The sequence below is a fragment of the Peromyscus eremicus genome, chromosome 2 (genome assembly GCF_949786415.1).
Source record: "Peromyscus eremicus chromosome 2, PerEre_H2_v1, whole genome shotgun sequence".
Classification (NCBI taxonomy): domain Eukaryota; kingdom Metazoa; phylum Chordata; class Mammalia; order Rodentia; family Cricetidae; genus Peromyscus; species Peromyscus eremicus.
Window position 1 is genome coordinate 98,902,725 of NC_081417.1, and position 18,741 is coordinate 98,921,465.

General features: G+C 40.3%; 1 protein-coding gene across 4 annotated transcripts in view; it reads left to right on the forward strand.

Moving 5' to 3' along the window:
• Ccdc171 (coiled-coil domain containing 171) overlaps positions 1–18,741 on the forward strand; it is a 257,585-nt gene that overhangs the window by 81,873 nt on the left and 156,971 nt on the right. For all 4 annotated transcript variants that reach the window (XM_059254493.1, XM_059254492.1, XM_059254495.1 and 1 more), the window contains 2 exons: positions 2,249–2,351; positions 18,047–18,153. In XM_059254493.1, the coding sequence (XP_059110476.1) occupies positions 2,249–2,351; positions 18,047–18,153 (210 nt within the window). The remainder of the gene's footprint in view (positions 1–2,248; positions 2,352–18,046; positions 18,154–18,741) is intronic.

The window sequence follows — 18,741 nt, forward strand, 5'->3', positions numbered from 1 at the left end:
GTAAAAAATGAAGGCAGAATAAGATATTTGAGAGAAAGAGGGGCCTATTGGTATGATTTTTGTAACAGTACCTATTATTATAACTGTTCTATTTTAGTTATTATTACAAACCTCTTGCTGTGCCTGATTTACAAACAAGCCATCTCATAGGTGTGCATGTACAGAAAATATAGTAGACATTTGGTCAGTGCTGTCTGCTCTCAGGCAGCCTCTGGAGCCTTGGAACAGTTCCTTGTGGAGCAGAGGGTTTCTGTGTTCTGAGTCTGTGAGTCTGTCCTGTCTATCCTGCGTGCTCTGCATTCATAAGCATTCTTTAACTAGTAGTGACCTTATCAGCTTTTAAATAAGCTTACGTTTCCTTACATTAAAAAACCCCAACTCCTCTTGGACCCCTCTCCTTTGCAACTGTTTTTCTTTTTCTCCCTCCCTTCTTACCACGGAAGGGATTTCCGAAGTTTCTGTTTCCATTTATTCATCTTATACTTGACCAGAAAAAAAAATCCGGCTTATCCCTTCTCCAACCTGTTTCAGTCTGGGTTACAGCTGTTCTGGAGCTAAAGACGTTTCTTTAAAGTTGGTAATGACCTCCGTGCCCAGTGGACACTTCTTAGTCCTCATTTTGCTTGGCCTTTTGTGGCATTGAACATAATTGACAATTCTCCTTGAAACATTCTTTTCATGATATTGTGCTCTCTAGTTTTCCCTTTTCTTTTGTTCTGTTTAGTTGGTAGAGAGGCCGCGGCTCCTGAAGGCTGTCCTGGGCACTTCTCCCTTTCCATCGAACGCTCTAAGGGCGACTTTCAGACAGTGCCTGTAAATGATTCCCAGACTTACCCTGGCTTTGCAGTAATGTGTTCAGCTGCCTCTCCCATTTCCCTCCATTACTCGCTCTCTGCTCATTTTCACGTATTCCTGTAAGATCTGTTACTTACCAGGCATCATGCTGGTGCTAGGGATGACTCTTGTCTCCTTTGTGGAATTCGAACAAGCAGTGAATTCTTCACTCTCTCTGCTAACAGTGAGCAAGTATGCAAGCAAACAAGCAAGACAGTCATAGAACAGCCGCAGTGTAAATGGCCTTGACCTCCATTATTCCCACCAAGCACTGAAATCCACCCACTTCTGTTAGTTTGAATCCTTAGACTTAATCTTGACTCCTGTTTTTATTGGAGGAGTCTACTGAGTACCGTGTAACCTAGTGTGGTGTCCTAAGGCCTGGCTGTTCTACCTACTAAGGAACTTTCCTACACTGTATCTAGCATTCCCCTTTCACTGCTAATGCCATCACTTGACTTCTGCGTTAGGTTTATTGGTCTTGACTGCATTTACTCTTGACTGTCTTCTGACAGCTTGCCATGTGACTGCAAGCAGGGTTTAAAAAACATACTCTTTCAATTTTCTGTCTCAGTTTAAAAATAGTATTTATTTATTCATTTTCTCTGTGTGGAGTATGTGTGTGTGTGTGCATGCATGTATATGTGCACACTCACCCATGCTCATGCAGGTGGAGGTCAAAGGTCAACATTGGGTGAGATCCTTTACTGCTCTCCATCTTATCTTTCGAGATGGTCTCTTAGTGAACCAGAAGCTTCCGGGTTTGTCTAGACTAGCTAACCGTGAGTTCCTTGGATCTCCCTGTCTCTGCTTCTCCAGTGCTGAGGTCACGGGTGTGTGCCGTCATACCTGGCTTCTGCATGGGTTCTCGGGATCTTACTCATGCTTGTGTGGTGATGCTTTCCCCAGGAAACCATCTTTATAGCCTCTTGCTTCAGTTTTATTGTCATGAAATTCTTATCTTTTGCCATAGCATTATTTTAAGGATAGAAAGGTTTGTTATATACAAAGTATTTTTTTTTCAATTCTTCCTGAGACAGGGTTTCTCTGTGTTAACAGCCTTGGCTATCCTGGAACTTGGTTTGTTGTCCAAGTTGGCCTCATACTCACAGAGATTCTCCTGCCTCTGCCTCTGGAGTGCTGTGATTAAAGGCGTGCGCCTCCACAGCCCAGCTTACAAAGTACTTAAGAAGTGTGAGGCACTAAGTCTTCAGTGAATTATTATCCTAGACTTTGTACAGTTGCACATTTGGCCGAGTAAAAATATGAAAAGACAGAGTTTATTAGTAATGGATTTGAACTGGGCAATTAATACCTTGTTGAGACTTAATGATGCTATATAAATTCACAATAAAATATGCAGCTACTACAATATGTAACCTTATTATGTATGCTTTTTCCCCTTAATTAAAAGGCTAAGAAGCACCAGGCCTTCCTAGTAGAGACATGTGAAAATAACGTGAAAGAATTGGAATCGGTCTTGGACAGCTTTACTGTGTCAGCCCAGTGGCCATCAGGTTAGTTGAAGGTATAAGATGACAGATGCATCTGTCAATGTTCCAAAGTCACTGCAGTTTGGGAATTCTGCAGATGCCTCTTCTAGTCCCTCATCTCAACATGCTTTGATTGGATGACATGACAAGAGCGGTTCTCACAGCAGTCAGTTGGCCTAGCTGGCTGGGAAAGGGTGACGGAGTGTGGACCCTGCTGTTGGCCTCTCAGAACTTGATTTACAAGTGTGGAAGTCTGTGTGGTTGGACAGACAAGGGCTCACGTGCTGTGTTCTGAATCCAACTGAGAGAAGAGTCCTTACAGTATACCTGCAAGGGGAACAGATGTTTCCATCAAACTGAGCCAAGTTCCGCGGCAACCTTCAGCAACTTAAAGGTCATGCATTCAAAAGGTTATGTAGGACACAGGCTGTAGCAGTACGTGCTCTGTACTGTTGCTTTCTGAGCCAGTTCTCACATGTACATATATGTGCTTTGGAGATAACAGTGCTCAGCTAAAATATTTTTGGTTTAGTATTAATCCACGTTAACATAATTAAGAACTAATAATATTAGGTAGAAATACTTTTGGATCTAGCTAATAACCTCTGTTTACAATTACTTTCTTAATTTTTTGTAGTTTTGCATCATGAGTGCTTACAGTAGCTTTAACTTGAAACTTTTACTTCCCTACCTGTTTTCTTTTGTCCCAGTTTGTCTAGTTATTGTTATGATGTGATTATAGTCTTTAAAAAAGGACATAACATTAAGTTCCCATACATATGTACGTTTAAGGCAATCAGAAGTGGTTTGGGAAGGGAGTTCTTTAGGAAACGGAATTTTAGGGAAGTTTGTTGTCCTTGGCCTGTGCTTTAACTTGTGACCTGCGGGTCCCTCAGCTGGTGAACTATTAGACATTCAGTCTGCGCTGTTGCTACTTTTTCAGCCTGCTTTTATATTTCATGTTTTTAGCTGTGATTTTATTAAGTTCACATATAACTTTTCGTTCTTATATTTTAGTAGTGATTTAAAATAAAGTAATTATGGGGGTTAGAGAGATGGCCCAGAGACTGAGAGCCCTGGCTACTTTTCCAGAGGCCCTAGGTTCAGTTCCCAGCACCCACATGATGACTAACAAATGTCCATAACTCCATTTCCACACGTACAGAAATAGACTTACACAAATAAAATAAATCAATCTTAAAAGAATTGAAGTTGTTGTGCATTGTATGTGTACAGCGTACGCACACACACCACAGTGTGTCAGTGGAAGTCAGAGGACAAATTGTGAGATTTTTACTTCTCTTTTTACCATGTGGGTCCCTGGGATAGAACTCAGATCCTTAGGTTTGGTGGCAGGTGCTTTTACTTGCTGAGCTATCTGGCTGGCCCCAGTAACTATGTTCTTAAACCTGAAGTTTCTATGTACATGAATACACTATACATTTAGGAGATGTGCTGCCAGATGGGGACCGTGTACTCGACTGATGATCTGGTATGGAGACATTGCTGTTTGAGTAGTTTGTGATGGTTAGTTGCTCTTTTGTCTTTGTGGATCCATTCTCTTCTGGTGCATGTTTTGATTGTGCTGTGTGAGGCTGAATTCCATCATTTGGGCACCTTTGCTGCCTGGCTTCTTACTAAGTTTGGACAGTAGGTACCAATAGGGAATTTAAGAGGGTGGTGGGAGAAGTCAGGATAGTAGTTCTTCTCACCTTCTGCTCTGGAGCACCCAGGAAGTAGCGGCTCCTTTCAGTGGCTGCGCCTTGTACCAGATAGCCCCCGTTTCATAGGCTGGGCTCTTGATAGGCTGTGGTGACAGTACGCCTTCCACTTGACCCTTTAGGCTTAGATGTAGTGTTGGTTTTCAGCTTGTCTTTATGGTCTGTCATGGTAAATGTCATGCTTGCCTCCATTTCTGTTCATAATCTCTTTGATAGATTATCTTCTGGTGAACTGCTGTGAGGGTGCATTTCCCTCTGACTCACATACCTATTTGGGATTTGTTTTATCCCTGTATTATTATTATTATTATTATTATTATTATTATTATTATTATTATTATTATTATGGATTCTGTTTCTGCTTATACTAGTCCAGGTTGGATTGCTGTTATTTATTTTTTTAGTTAGTCTGCTTTTTTTTTGAAACAGGTTTTCTCTGTGTAGTCTTGGCTGTCCTGGATCTATCTCTGTAGACCAGACTGGCCTCAAACTCATAGAGATCCACCTGCTTTTGCCTCCCAAGTGCTGTGATTAAAGGTGTGTGCTACCACCACCTGGCAGTTTTTTTTAATTTAAATGTCTAGCATTAAAATGAAGTAGTTGCTTATTAGATACTGAGCTGTTCTCAGTGTTGCTGTCAAATATTAAGTAATTCAATTGTTTAATGTTTTATAGAGAATATGACCCATTAAATATATCCTATACTATTTTGAGGACATATATGTTACATCCCTAAAAACTGTGTATATATGTCTTTAGGTATATGAATCGTTGTCTATTCAAATCAAAGCATCTTCTCTCACCTTGGGATGGTGGCACATTCTTAGAGCATATAACAAATTGTAACCGGTTAGCCTGGGAAGAGTTCCCAGAGTCCCCGGTTGTCACTGTAAGTAGGCAGTGGTTCTGCCTACTTTCTCACCTCTCTGTACCTTTAAACTCAGTCCATGCCCTGCTTCTCCCTGGATTTCAGGAAAAGTAATCCGTAGTTGAGATGTAGAGGTGAGGTTACATGATTTGTTTAAAACTTGCTCTTTCAAGTGAAATGATTGGGCTGGTGAGATGGCTCAGCAGGTAAGAAGTGCTTGCTTCAGAAGCCTGAGACCTGAGTTCGATCCCTGAAGTCCACACTGGAGGAAGATGCTCCCAGCCATCCTGTGATCTCCACATATGTGTTGTGGCCTGTGCCTGTCCCCCCACATGAATAATAAATAGAAAAATTAAAATGAAATGATTGAAAATTATTTTCATGACTTGATCTTAGTCGAGAACTGACAGTAGTTGCCCGGTGTTTTAGCTTTGTGGTTGTGTATGTTAGGAAGTGCTCTGAAGTGAGTGTAACCCTGAGTTTGTCTTCAGGTAGCAAATGATCATGGTTGAGCTAGTCCAGGGATGCTCAGGAGTTTCTGTACACGTCGGATTACCTCTATTTTCTCATCAGTGTGGCGTTCCAGCTCATCCCCCAAGATCTCCGACACCTCTCTGACCAGGCACTAATCTCTGTGCTTCCATCCGTCCTTTTCAGTCTGCTTTCTTGACTGACAGGGAGATGAGTGAGAGACCCAAGCCCTAAACTTTCCCTGAAATGACGAGACAGTTTTGGGGCTTTTAATCTAAAGCCTCATACGTCGGGTCAATAATAACCCATTGTATATTTGAAATTTGTGAAGAGATTCGATCTTAAGTGTCCTCACTGCCCCCACTCCGTCCACAAAATAGTCGTTATACGTAATGATGGCTGTGTTAATTAACGTGATTGTGAGAGTCACTTCACAGTGTGAACACACAACAAATCATTGTATAACCTGAACTCACAGTCAGGTATTCCTCCATAGGGCCAGAAGATAACAACAAAAACTTGTTACAGTGTGGATTTCCTTTGCTCTAAACTGCCCAGGCTTTGCATTTCCTGCAGAAGTCAAGGTGCTAGCCATGACCAGCTCCATCCTTTCTTACCCACTGACCTCACTTGCTACTAATGTACCTGCTCGGGTTCGGATCATCCAGCTTCGCACTAGCTCGTGAACACCCCAAGCATTCTCTTGCCTTAGCAGTCTTCATGAGGGCATTCTTTTAGATGGAGAGTTTTTGTTATTACTTTGGTTTTGGGGGAGTATATCTGCGTACTCTCCTACTGTTCTCAAGCCCATATTCTAGTGTCTGTTTAACCCCTCACTCTGCGTAGTCCCGTGTTCTGTCCCACCACCACTCCCCCTTTTCTGCTGAACTTTTTTGTGCCAGAGCTCCTATTATTGCCACACATTCCTGACACACTATTAGCGATTTCTTACTGTATCTAAGTTGTCTCTTATTCACTATAGGGCAGTGCGTGGCACAAAGTAGTCACTCAAAAACTAATGACTGTGAATAAAACATAAATGATTAAGAGAATGTTGAAGTCTGTTTTACTTTTGTTGTTGTTTTGAGGCAAGGTCTCACTGAGTAGCCCTGGATGGCTTGGAACTTGCTATGTAGACCGGGCTGGCCTTGAACCTCATGGAGATCTGCCTGCCTTCCAAGTGCTGGGATTAAAGGTGTGAGCCACCATGGCTGGCTCTGTTTATCATTTTAATTTCTGTAGTTATCAGTGTAGTTATGAAGTCTCTCTAAATCATAGTCTCTAGGAGCCTTTGGCAAATAGTCACTGGGAAGATTTTCCCTTGAGTGGAGTTGCACAGTTCTTGATGCATCATAGAAATTTCTCCATGATTGCTTACTTTGTTAGACAAGGAAGGTTCCCTCTGCGTAATCAGGAACATTTGTTTCTGCTCTACTTTCTACCTGCTATTGATACTGAACTAGTACTGCTTAAATCTTGCTTGCTTCCCCCTGGTGAGGATGAAGGGTTGGGGGAGGGTCATTTCTGCTTTGAGCCCATGCAGTCTTCTGCCTCAAATACAACGTTTCTTCTAATACAGTGTGTGCTGTGCTCTAAATCTGGCAGACGTTGGAATGTGACTGTCACTTCACGAGATTTTCCTTGTGGTTCAGCCTTCAATCCTCAGTGTGGTAGACTTTTCCTGAAGGCTTTCTTTGAGGAAATACTTTGAAATACTGTAGAAATATTACGTTTTCTTCTACTTGGAAAGACTAAAGAACCCATGAAAATAATAGTCATGGGTGTATGTGTGGGGGACTAGAGACATGGCTTTGTGGTTAAGAGCACTGGCTGCTCTTCCAGAGGACCTGGGTTTGATTCTTGACACCCACATGGCAGTGTACAGCAGTTTGGAGAGCTAGTTCTGGGGGATCTGATGCCCTCTGGTGGCCTCCACTGGCACTGCAGTCATGTGATACACAAACCACATTCACATAAATAGCCACAGAGTTGGGTGCTTTTAGGCATATGAATGCCAGACTGATTGGGCAGTCTGAAGGAGTGCTTTTAGGAATCAAGAAAACAAATTGGACTTTTTATTTTTTTCTTCCTTGACTTCTTTCATATAAGAATAGTTTCCAGACTTAGTGTCATTTTAGAATTTTGATTATTTTGTAAACACTGTGAGATGTGCTGTAGCCAGAGATTCCCGGGTTACAGAGACTGAGGGTGGCTACAGGAGCAGCACTCTGGTTCCCATTCATGCTGTTCGCTGGTGTTTTTTCTCATGCATTCTCCCACTTTCCTTGAGGATTACAAACCAAATTCTCAGTCATTCATAGTCTCATAGATTTAATTCATGAAGTTCTATGGAGTGACTTCCCTAAGAGTACTCAACATTTTGTAATATATCAAATCTGTGTTAACTACATGAAATGTATTATAGAAATATATGACAACATATGTTATTAACTTTCCCAAATGTGAAGAATGCCCATAAATGTCAGAATATTTTGTTTCAGACACTTGTACCTTGGTTAAAGGTCAAATATAGAAGCCATTTTTCTGGCCCCATCTCTTCACAGTATGTTAGAGGTAATGACTAGTTACAGTAAAGTAAGTGTAGGGTATTCGACTCTAATAATTGCTCTTCCTTCCCAACAGTCTCCTACACTCTTGTCTTTTTCTCTTTGGATTTCTGTGACTTCTTTTTTAGTTACCACTTCTCACCATTTTTACTTCACAGTTGTAGTGATTTGAATAGAAATGTCCCCAGAGGCTCATGCATTTGAGAACTTGGTGGTGCTGTTTAGAGAGGTCACGTCACGTGTAGGTGGTAGAGCTTTGCTGGAGGAAGTGCATCACTGGGGCAGGCTTTGGGACTTTAAAGTCTAGCCCCACTTCCTGTTCTCTCTGTTTCCTGGTTGGATGAAAACGTGATCAGCCAGCTTCCTGCTTACACTGTCATACTGTCATACTGCCATGCTTTCCTAGACTACTGCCATTCCTTCTCAGGTACGATGGCCTCTGCCTTAAGCCAGAGTAAACCCTTTCCTCCTTACATTGCTTTTGTTACAACAGAGGAGTAACTAGTACAATAGTTGTACCTAAACGTCATAGACTTTCACAGGAATGAACCTTGATTCTTGTTCATTGTCGTTTTAAAATACACTATTGTTCTCCCTTTTTTGTTCCTTTTCTGTAGATGTAGATTATATTCAGTTACAGTGAGTCATTTTTTATTCCATCTTGATTTTTGTTTACTTTGGTTCCTTTTAACTTTTAAATTATAGAGCTTATAGTACTTAGAGTATGGATAAATATAGTATATATACTTATATATACTAATAGAATATATACTTATGTATGCTAGAGAGGCCCACAGAAATCCACAAAGATACCCCCACAACAGACTGCTGGCAATGGTCGAGAGATAGTCCGAACTGACCTACTCTGGTGATGGGATGGCCAAACACCCTAATTGTCGTGCTAGAAACCTCATCCAACTACTGAGGGATCTGGATGCAGAGATCCATGACTAGGCCCCGGGTGGATCTCTGGGAGTCCAATTAGCGAGAATGAGGAGGGTTTATATGAGCGAGAATTGTTGAGACCAAGGTTGGATAAAGCACAGACAAAATAGCCAAACGAACGGAAACACATGAAATATGAACCAATGGCTGAGGGGTCACCAACTGGATCAGGCCCTCTGAGTAGGTGAGACAGTTGATTGGCTTGATCTGTTTGGGAGGCATCCAGGCACTGGCACTGGGTCCTGTGCTCATTGCATGAGTCGGCTGTTTGAAACCTGGGGCCTATGCAGGGTCCCTTGGCTCGGCCTGGGAGGAGGGGACTGGACCTACCTGGACTGAGTCCACCAGGTTGATCTCAGTCTGCAGGGAAGGCTTTGCCCTGGAGGAGATGGGAATGGGGGGCGGGCTGGGGGGAAGGTAAGGGGGGCGGGAGGGGGGGAGAACAAGGGAATCTGTGGCTGATATGTAGAACTGAATTGTATTGCAAAATAAAAATTAAAAAAAAAAGACTATAGGTGCCAACATAAAAAAAAGAAATATATACTTATGTACTATATACTTATAATATATACTCATAGTGCTTATAGTACATAAAAGAATTATTTCCACAATTAAAAATTCTAAATATTAAGCATGACTCTGCTTATTTATGTTTTCTAAAACAATCATGTGGTTCTTTATGATTTTTAAAACAATTGTATTTAAAGTAACACTTGCCAATAAATGACCCTAGTTTTATGCATATGGAATGTATAGAAAAATTGAAGACATACAGTAGTACTGGAAACCAGATAAATATTTAGCCCACATTATGTGAATAAATGAATCAGTTAACACACACATACACACACACACACACACACACACACACACACACACACACACACACGGCTCCAATACACACTCGACACAGAGAACAACAGAAACAGAATGAAGAGTTCAGTCAACTCCTCATTTGCATTGTCTCCTTGATGGTAGGTATTTTGTTCACCATTGTACCTCCCGGTTTGTGAAGTGGGGATCTAAATAAGCTTCAGGGGAGGAAGATGGCTTTCTGCTGAATGGATGCTTGTGCTGGTGAGTGATATAAAATAGCAAGTTGAGCAAGCCATGGGGAACAAACCAATAAACAGTGCTCCTCCATGGCCTCTGCTTCAGGTTCTGCCTCCAGGCTCTTGGGTTGAGTTCCTATTCTGACTTCTCTCAGTGATGGAGAGCACCCTGGAAGTTGTAAGCTGAAATAAACCCTTTCGTCCCCAAAAGCTTTTGGTCTAGTGTTTACTCAGCAACAGAGAAATAAATGAGGCCAGTGCTACTTTTGGACTCAGGTGGAATATTTTCTCCACCTTCTCTTACTCTAGTCCCATCTCCAGTATCTTATCATTTCCCTCCCCCATTGATCAACTCTTTGTGTTTTGAGCTTCAGTCTCAATGTGTGCTTCTGGCTGGCCTGAAACTCCATGTAGGCCAATTTGGCCTTCCACGTACAGAGATCTGCTTACTTCTCCCAAGTGATGGAATTAAAGGCATGTGCTACCAAGCCTGGCTGCATTAACACTTATAACATATGAATGTAGTAGTAGGTTTTCTGTGTATTAGATATACTCCTTCTTACTACTAATTTCCCCTTGATAAGAAATACCAGCTTCTTTGGTACAGAAAGAACTCTCTATTCTTTGTTTTTTTAAACTTCATGGGGACTAGGTGGCAGTATGATTAGCAATGTTTATGGAACCATTGCTCTATTTCATTCTGTAAACATTCTTTCTTGAGAATTAAGAATTAAAGCAGCCAAGCCTGCAGTCTGGGAAGGGAAACAGATTCTTCACTCTTATTTTTTTTTTTTCTAGATAGGTTTTCTGTATAGCCATGGCTGTTCTGGAACTTGATCTGTAGACCAGGCTGGCCTCAGAGATTTGCCTGCCTCTGCCTCCCAAGTGCTGGTATTAAAGGTGTGTGTCACCATCACCCAGCTGGATCCTTCACTCTTGCCTCATGAAGAGTAATAGTGAGGTGAGCCACTGTCATTTCTAACATTTGATCTCAGGACCCATGGATCCTGACAGTAAGAGAAGCAACACCATGTACTGATTGCTGGTTCAGAGTGTACTGCTTCCTGGAAGGTATTAACACCATACAGAAACTGCTGCCATCTGCTTGACACCATGAGTTTTCAAAACACCTTTTGACCAGTTTTTTTGTGTGTGTGTGCCAAATACTTCAGAGTTATAGCAAATACTGAGAACAGTGAATTCTATGAAAACCAACTATTTCCTCATATCTTACATTATGAAGTGAGTTCTCTGGGTTTGAAGTAATGCTGTTTGGAATACATTGTAGTGAGTAAGGTGTTTTGTAAATTCTTTATTTATATTTATCTATCTATCTGCCTATCATCTATATATTTTACATACTAACCACAGTTTGCCCTCCCTCCTCTCCTCCCGTTCCCTCCCCTTCCACCTCCTTTCTACCCACCCATCCACATTTTGTAAATTTATAGATAGTGATTGTAGTGGTTTGAAAGAAATAGCCCCCAAAGGGAGTGGCACTAATGAGAGGTGTGGCCTTGTTGGAGGAAGTGTGTCACTGTGGAGGCGGGCTTTAAGGTCTCCTATGCTCAAGCTACACTCAGTAAGACAGACCGTTTTCTGTTGCCTGCACAAGATGTAGGCCTCTCAGCTATCTCTCCAGCACCATATCTGCCTGCACGCTGCCATGTCCTACAATGATGATAATGGACTGAACCTCTAAACCATAAGCCACCCCCATTAAATGTTTTTCTTTATATGAGTTGCCATGGTCATGGTGTCTCTTCATAGTAATAGAAACCCTAAAACAGAAACATTATAGTAAGAGAAGGAAAATTCATACATATGTATCTTAGTAAGAATAAAGCACTGTCCATTTCATGGTGGAAATACTTCAACATAATTATGTTGTCACCTGGTAGTTGGCTGATTTTCTCAATGAATGATGTTCTGTGATAGACCCACTGTTTGTCTTTGCTGTTGACAGCTTGGTACTCAGTAGGGATTGTAATCCAGTGAGCCTAGGTGAATTGAAGTGCATATTGATGAGGTAGGTGATGACCTCCATTCTTGCTGCCATGACTTTTTTGTTCAAATGAGTATGGACATGGGTATCAGGGGAAAGATGAAAGCTTATATCCATAGAATGCTTCATTTTGTCTTTGTGATTCTTAAGACTGTTTGCTACTGAAGTTGAGCTGGGTACGTGGCCTATTTGGAGAAGGCTGTCCACATACTCTTCCTTTGCAACCCTGTTAACAATTTTTGTTTATGTTCTTTTCTAGTCTCTGACTATTCAGATAAATTTTTAGATACTGCTCATAAATGGACATATTTTTATATCTCTGGCCTCTTACTGTAGGAAAAACAATAGTCAAGCATCTACCAGATGTTCTCCCCATATTGAACACTTCTTACATTATTATCTTTCAGAGCCATTCTTGAGTGGGGTTCTAGTGCCCTTGTAGCTGTCTATTTTTGAGTGGTGTCAGCATAACATACCAAAAACACATTTGAAGTTCATTTTACCCCCATTAGCCGTCTGGAAAGGGGAACTTTCTAAGCATCCAGGGTGTGGTATGTTTAGGAAAGAGTAGACATAATAATAATAGTAATAATAATAATAATAATAATAATAATAATAATAATAATAATACAATCTGTAGGGTCTGTATACTTGCTCATGAAACTAATTTAGGCTTTCAGGATGGGGCTAAGCCAAGTCTTGTATGTACCACTTTCACTTGATGACCAAGTGAAATTTATAGGTTGTTGAAGCAGTCACCAACTGTTTTAGTATGGTCCTGCCAGGTCACATGGCACTTTGATGGCCATGCCTTTATTATCTGCTGACTAGTAGCAAGTCCAAAGTCACCTCTTAAGAGGAGGATAGCTATCTTTAGAGAATGGACTGCTGTGGGATGTCTTTCTGTATGCTGTGAATGTGTTGCTCTGATTGGTTGACAAATAAAGCTGCCTTGGCCTATGGCAAGGCAGTTTAGAGGCAGACAGAAATCCAAGCAGATAGACAGGAAGAGAAAGGAGAGGCAGAGGGACACCAGCCTGCCGCCCAAAGAAGAACATGTGAGGAGACCAGCAAGCCACAGAACACTTGGCAAAACACAGATTAATAGAAATGGGCTAAGTTATAAGAGCTAGCTAGCAAGAAGCCTGCCATAGGCCATACAATTGCAAATAATATTAAGCCTCTGAATGATTATTTTATAAGAAGCTGAGGGTCCGCAGAGCCGGGTGGGACCGGAGGAACTTGGGACTGGAGAAAGTTGGAACTGGAGAAACCTTCCAGCTACAATGGACTGCTTTGCTCCAAAATCCTAAAAGTTTCCTCTTTGCTTACCAGACTAATCAGAACTACTGACTTAGTAAAAATTAAGCAGTGTGTAGGGTACCTTCTTGGATAGAAAGTTGGTCAGTATTTTTATAGACGAGGTTATGATACAGAGCTAGAAATGATGTATTTCTAAGGTAGAGAAATGAAGATTTATTATTTTCCTGCCAGCTTAAAGAAATTGGTTTTGGTTGCCTGTAGTGGAGAGAGAGAATGAGTTACTTAATTCTAGCTGCCAGGAAATCTGTTACTTAGTGTCTTAGTTAAGGTTTTCTATTTCTGTGAAGAGATACCATGACCATGTTAACTCTTACAATGAAAACATTTAATTGGGGTGGCTCACTTACAGTTTCTGAGGTTCATTCCACTATCATCAGGATGGGGAGCATGATGGCTTACTGGCAGATGTGGTGCTGGAACTGAGAGTGCTACATCTTGTAGGCAGCAGGAAGTAAACTGAGGGTCACACTGAGGGAAGCTTGAGCAAAAGAGACCTCAAAGCCTGTCCTCACAGTGACACACTTCCTCCAACAAGGCCACACCTACTAATCTTGCAACTCCCTTTGGGGGCCGTTTTCTTCCACAGCACACTCTGACACTAACACTAAAACCATACCTCACTGCAGCTGCACAAATGGGCGTCACTTTGTGCTCATACCAGCTCGTGCTGTTTCCTCAGATCTGCTGGTATCCTGTGCCAGTTCAGATATACCAGTTGAATGCTGATGTGTCAGAAACCACTACTTTATTTTCCAGGTTTTCTGTAGGCACTGATTTTGACATTCCCGCACCCCAAACATAGTATCATTTTTCATTTATATTTTAGTAGATACAAGTTCTAGTAACTCCCACCTGACTTTTCCCACTTGGCTATCATCTATAAAACCATCCCAAGTCCAGGATGGACATTACCCTGCTGTTCCCTTTGTCTTCTCCAGCTCCATATTCTAAAGGAAGGAGGTAATTATAAGGTGGGTTCAGGTACCGCAGATCCTAGAAACCTTAGCCAAAGCTGGGCTCCCTTGACCTCTGTAAGCTCCTGCTCTGTTGACCAACAAACTGGTGTCCACTTCTTCTAGATAATGAAATGTCCCAAAGTGGCTCCATCTTCCTTGTTTCAGTTAACTCCATCTGATGCTTCACCAGGCTGCTCCCCAGCCCCCAAGCATATCTCAGTGAGCAGCACATTCTCATGCAGTCACATCAGAAACTTAGGAGCGGTCACTGGTTTACACCATAGAACAGAACATGAAAGCCTAGGTTAGCTTCTGTGTGGAGAGACATGCACTGGGAGAGGAAGAGAGAAAGCCAGGTTACTTTGAATTGAAATAGTATTGAAGTATTACTGATGTAGCCATTTATTTGTTTATTTTTTAAGTGCATATTTGTTGTGTGTTACTATAAAAGCTGGTATTAAGTTATTCACAGTGTTCTTAAACTTATTTTTCTTACTTACAAAACTAATCATGAATATCAAGTCAGTATGGACAAATAACTAATTTGTAAGAAGTACTTAATTTTTCTTTGTTTATATGTATGTATAAAATTTACTCAGTAATTTTACTTGATGTAGCTATTTTTTTATTTTGAATTTAACTTCTGAAAAAGCCAATTATTACCACTGTTCTAATATTTTTTCTTTATTGCTCCTTGTGGGTTTTTAAACCTCTGATTGAACAGTTTTACTTGTATATTAAGTTTTCGGCCATGGTGCAGTGATTAGAATTCTTGGTTAGATCAGTTCAGTCAGTAAGATCCTTTTTCCTGGGGACCTCCCTACCCCTCCATCCCCCTCCCCTCCTCTCCCCATTCCTCCCCTCCCCTCTTCTCTTCCACCTTCCCTTCCCCTTCATCTTCTTTTCTTATAAGTGTTTTGTCATGTTAAGGATAGTTGTTCACTTTGTAATAGATATTGGTAGGAAAATACAGAATAATTTATACTTCAAGGAAACTTTATTGTATGAACATTTTTTAGGCAAGAAAATTGAATTTTATGTAATATATAAATATATGCATAAGTCAGTAAGGAGAGGGCATATTGACCTGTAAATGTTCATATTCTGATGATGTATTCTTCTGAATTTCTGAGAGTAAGTTCTCTTACTAAAAACTAGCAGATTTTCTGGCTGGTTTTGAATGACTTATTTACAGCTTACATTGTGTGGTGGCAAAATCATACAATTTTTAATCTTGTTTAAGAGAGCAGTTTTAAAAAGTATATATTCAGTAAGATTGTCAGTCATGGCTGCCACCGGAGGCCATGTTGGTGTCTGTGGTCCATGTTGCTGCCAGCGGCTGCATTGATGTCCATGATCTATGCTGCTACCTGCTCCGGTCAGGGAGACGTCTTTTGGAGTGGCATACATGACTGCAGACTCCTAACTGAGAGTGAGAGAGATTGAAGGCTGCGGTGACAACCTCTTCCCCACTCTCTGAGAAAAAGAGAAGTCTCGATGTGAGGCTGGTGAAGAGAGTCCTTAAACACTGTGGTAAAGATGCTGAAGGGCAGCTCTCCACAGTTGATGGCTTCTGGCAGGCGGTGGGGAAGGACTCAGTTCTCTTCAGTGGGCTGGCCACTAGGAGTTCGACCATGCTCCAAGGAGCATATGGGCAACCCACATTAGACTTGGTGTATTTTCTTTTTTCTTTTTTTGGGGTGGTGGTGGTGTGCAAGGGTGGGAGGGGAGACTTGGGAGGAATGGGAATTGAGTGTGATTGGAGTGCATTGTACAAAATTCCCAAATAATTAACAAAAGTATTATGTTGGGGAGAATTGTAATGAATCATCTTTCCAACTCAGATGGCTCCTAGCAGAGTCATTTCCTCTGCCATTGGGCTCAGAGCTTGTGTGTTTTTTCTGTTTAGAATAAGAATTGCTTTCATATTGCTTTTGGATTTTAGTTGAATATTTTAGTTTTATTTAAGAAAATCTAACTTGTATCTATACTTAGGATATTATTTAAATATACCTTGATAAATGTCTTGATTTTATCAATATTTTCTCTAAATTAAGCCATAAATATCAACAATATTCTGAGATATATACAGTTGATTTATTATTGATGGAGAACTTTCTCCTCATCTTTTTTTTACTCCTGTCTTCTGTCCTGTCCCCTGAGTTCCAGCCTTTGAATACTTGAAAAATGCATGAATGATGTCATATTATTGTGTATTCACTGCCTCTTCCTTATTACACTGTTCATATTGTATGAGCGGATGCTACACTGACCTTACTCCTGCATGTCTAATGCCCAAAATTAATACATAGTGGTAATTCAGTTAATTAGTTGTGTGAACAAATGAACCATAAAACACGCCTTTCAAATGCTTATTTTATTTATTTTTTGTTTTTAGAGACAAGGCTTCATTCACTATTTAGTCCTGGCTAGTCTAGAACTCACTTTGTAGACTGGGCTGGCCTCCAACTCACAGAAATCTGTCTACCTGTCTCCTGAGTGCTGGGATTAAAGGCATGTGCACCATGCCCAGCTCACAAATGCTTCTTTAAAAATTTTTCTTTACTGAAAATGTTTTTTATATAGTAAAGTATTTGGATTATAGAATATAATGGAGAGAAATTATAAGAGGACATGAAAAATACTTTTTGCATAAATATTTTCTTTTTTAAAAAGATTTATTTATTTATTATGTATATAGCATGTATGACTGCAGGCCAGAAGAGGGTACCAGATCTCGTTACAGATGATTGTGAGCCACCATGTGGTTGCTGGGAACTGAACTCATGACCTCTGGAAGAGCAGTCAGTGCTCTTAACCTCTGAGCCATCTCTCTAGTTCCACATAAATATTTTCAAACTGAATTTGATATTTGTTTTTTAAAATTTAAAGAAAATAAAAATCAGCTTAATGCAGTATTTGAAACTCAACTTTTCATTCTTTTGGCATAATGTTTGGAATTATACTTGACCATGTAACCTTGATTGGCCCCATTAATTTGACTTATGTCACAACTACATTAAAGTAGTTTGAGGGTATATTATGGAAATATTCATATTTTTATAATGAATATCAGCCATCAGGATTTTATTCAAAATATGATGTGGGCTATGTGGCTAGTGGCATTTTTATTGTTTATTTCAAATTTCAATTTGAAAAATGTAGGTACTAAAGAGTATTTCTAAGCATAATAGAAAATGATATATTCTTGGTTCAGAAGTTATTGTTTAAGAAAATATCTTAGCCGGGCGTTGGTGGTGCACACCTTTAATCCCAGCACTTGGGAGGCAGAGCCAGGCAGATATCTGTGAGTTCGAGGCCAGCCTGGGCTACCAAGTGAGCTCCAGGAAAGGCGCAAAGCTACACAGAGAAACCCTGTCTTGAAAAACCAAAAAAAAAAAAAAAGAAAAAAAAAAAAGAAAATATCTTATTATAAAATGCCTGACTGATCAGAAACACAGAAAGTAAGTATATGTAATTCCTCTAAACAATACTAGGATAGATGATTTAATTGTTGGGTAGTAGGTACATATAAACCCTGATGTTGCTTAGGAGATATGGGAGAAGATAAGTGTCTTGATAAGATAGAAATAAATTTGAACTTAATATGTTGTGAGCTTTAATTTGGCCATTTATTTAGAAAGAGTATCAGTACTTGGCTGTATAGCCATTCACGTGGAGAATAAATTTCTGTTTAATGTTGCATGTCTTTTTGGCTTTCTTACTAATTGTAACATCTCTGTTACTGTTTGCTTAGCTTTTGTGCCTATGTGACTTTAAGGGTGTGTTTTCATCCCATATTTTTCTCCAGGCATCCACAAGGACAAAGATAAGCCTCCCAGCTTCTCTGTTGTCCTTGAGACTTTGAGGCGGACCTTGACAGATTACCAGAACAAGCTGGAAGATGCTTCTAATGAGGTAACACGTGGACTGTTTGGCTCCACACACGGCCTTCGGGCAGTACCAGTATGCAGCCTTTGCTTGTTACAAAGGTCAGAAAGATTGGGGATGTTGAATTGACAGCTTCACAGATACAGAAATAATAAACCACTTGTCACTATTTTTTCTTCAAGTGTGGCCTAAAGTAGTATCTCACTCCCATTTTGTAATTCCTCAGACACACAGTGAAAGGGCCCTGTCACTTCTTGGCCCATGTAACATGTCTGTGCAAATAATTTAAGTGAAATGTGCTCTATTTAAATGTCAATGTGTTCATGATCTGTGTGTAGCTAGTAGAAATTTAGGTTTCATCAAGAGTTTAAGAGTTTGTAAACCATGGAAATCTTAATAAAGAAGGGAAATTAATCTCTGTGCTCTAAAGGGAGTTAAGCGTTGTTAGAAGTTCTTAAAAACAAGTGTCTGTTTGATGTAGACTGGAATCTTGTAATTTGCAGATTAAAAAGGCCCATGCTTCTGTTTGTCATCTCATTTGTATTGTTTAATGTGTGAGTTAATCATTTTCTTGGGTATTAAAATATTTTATGAATTCATGCTTTAAAAATTGAA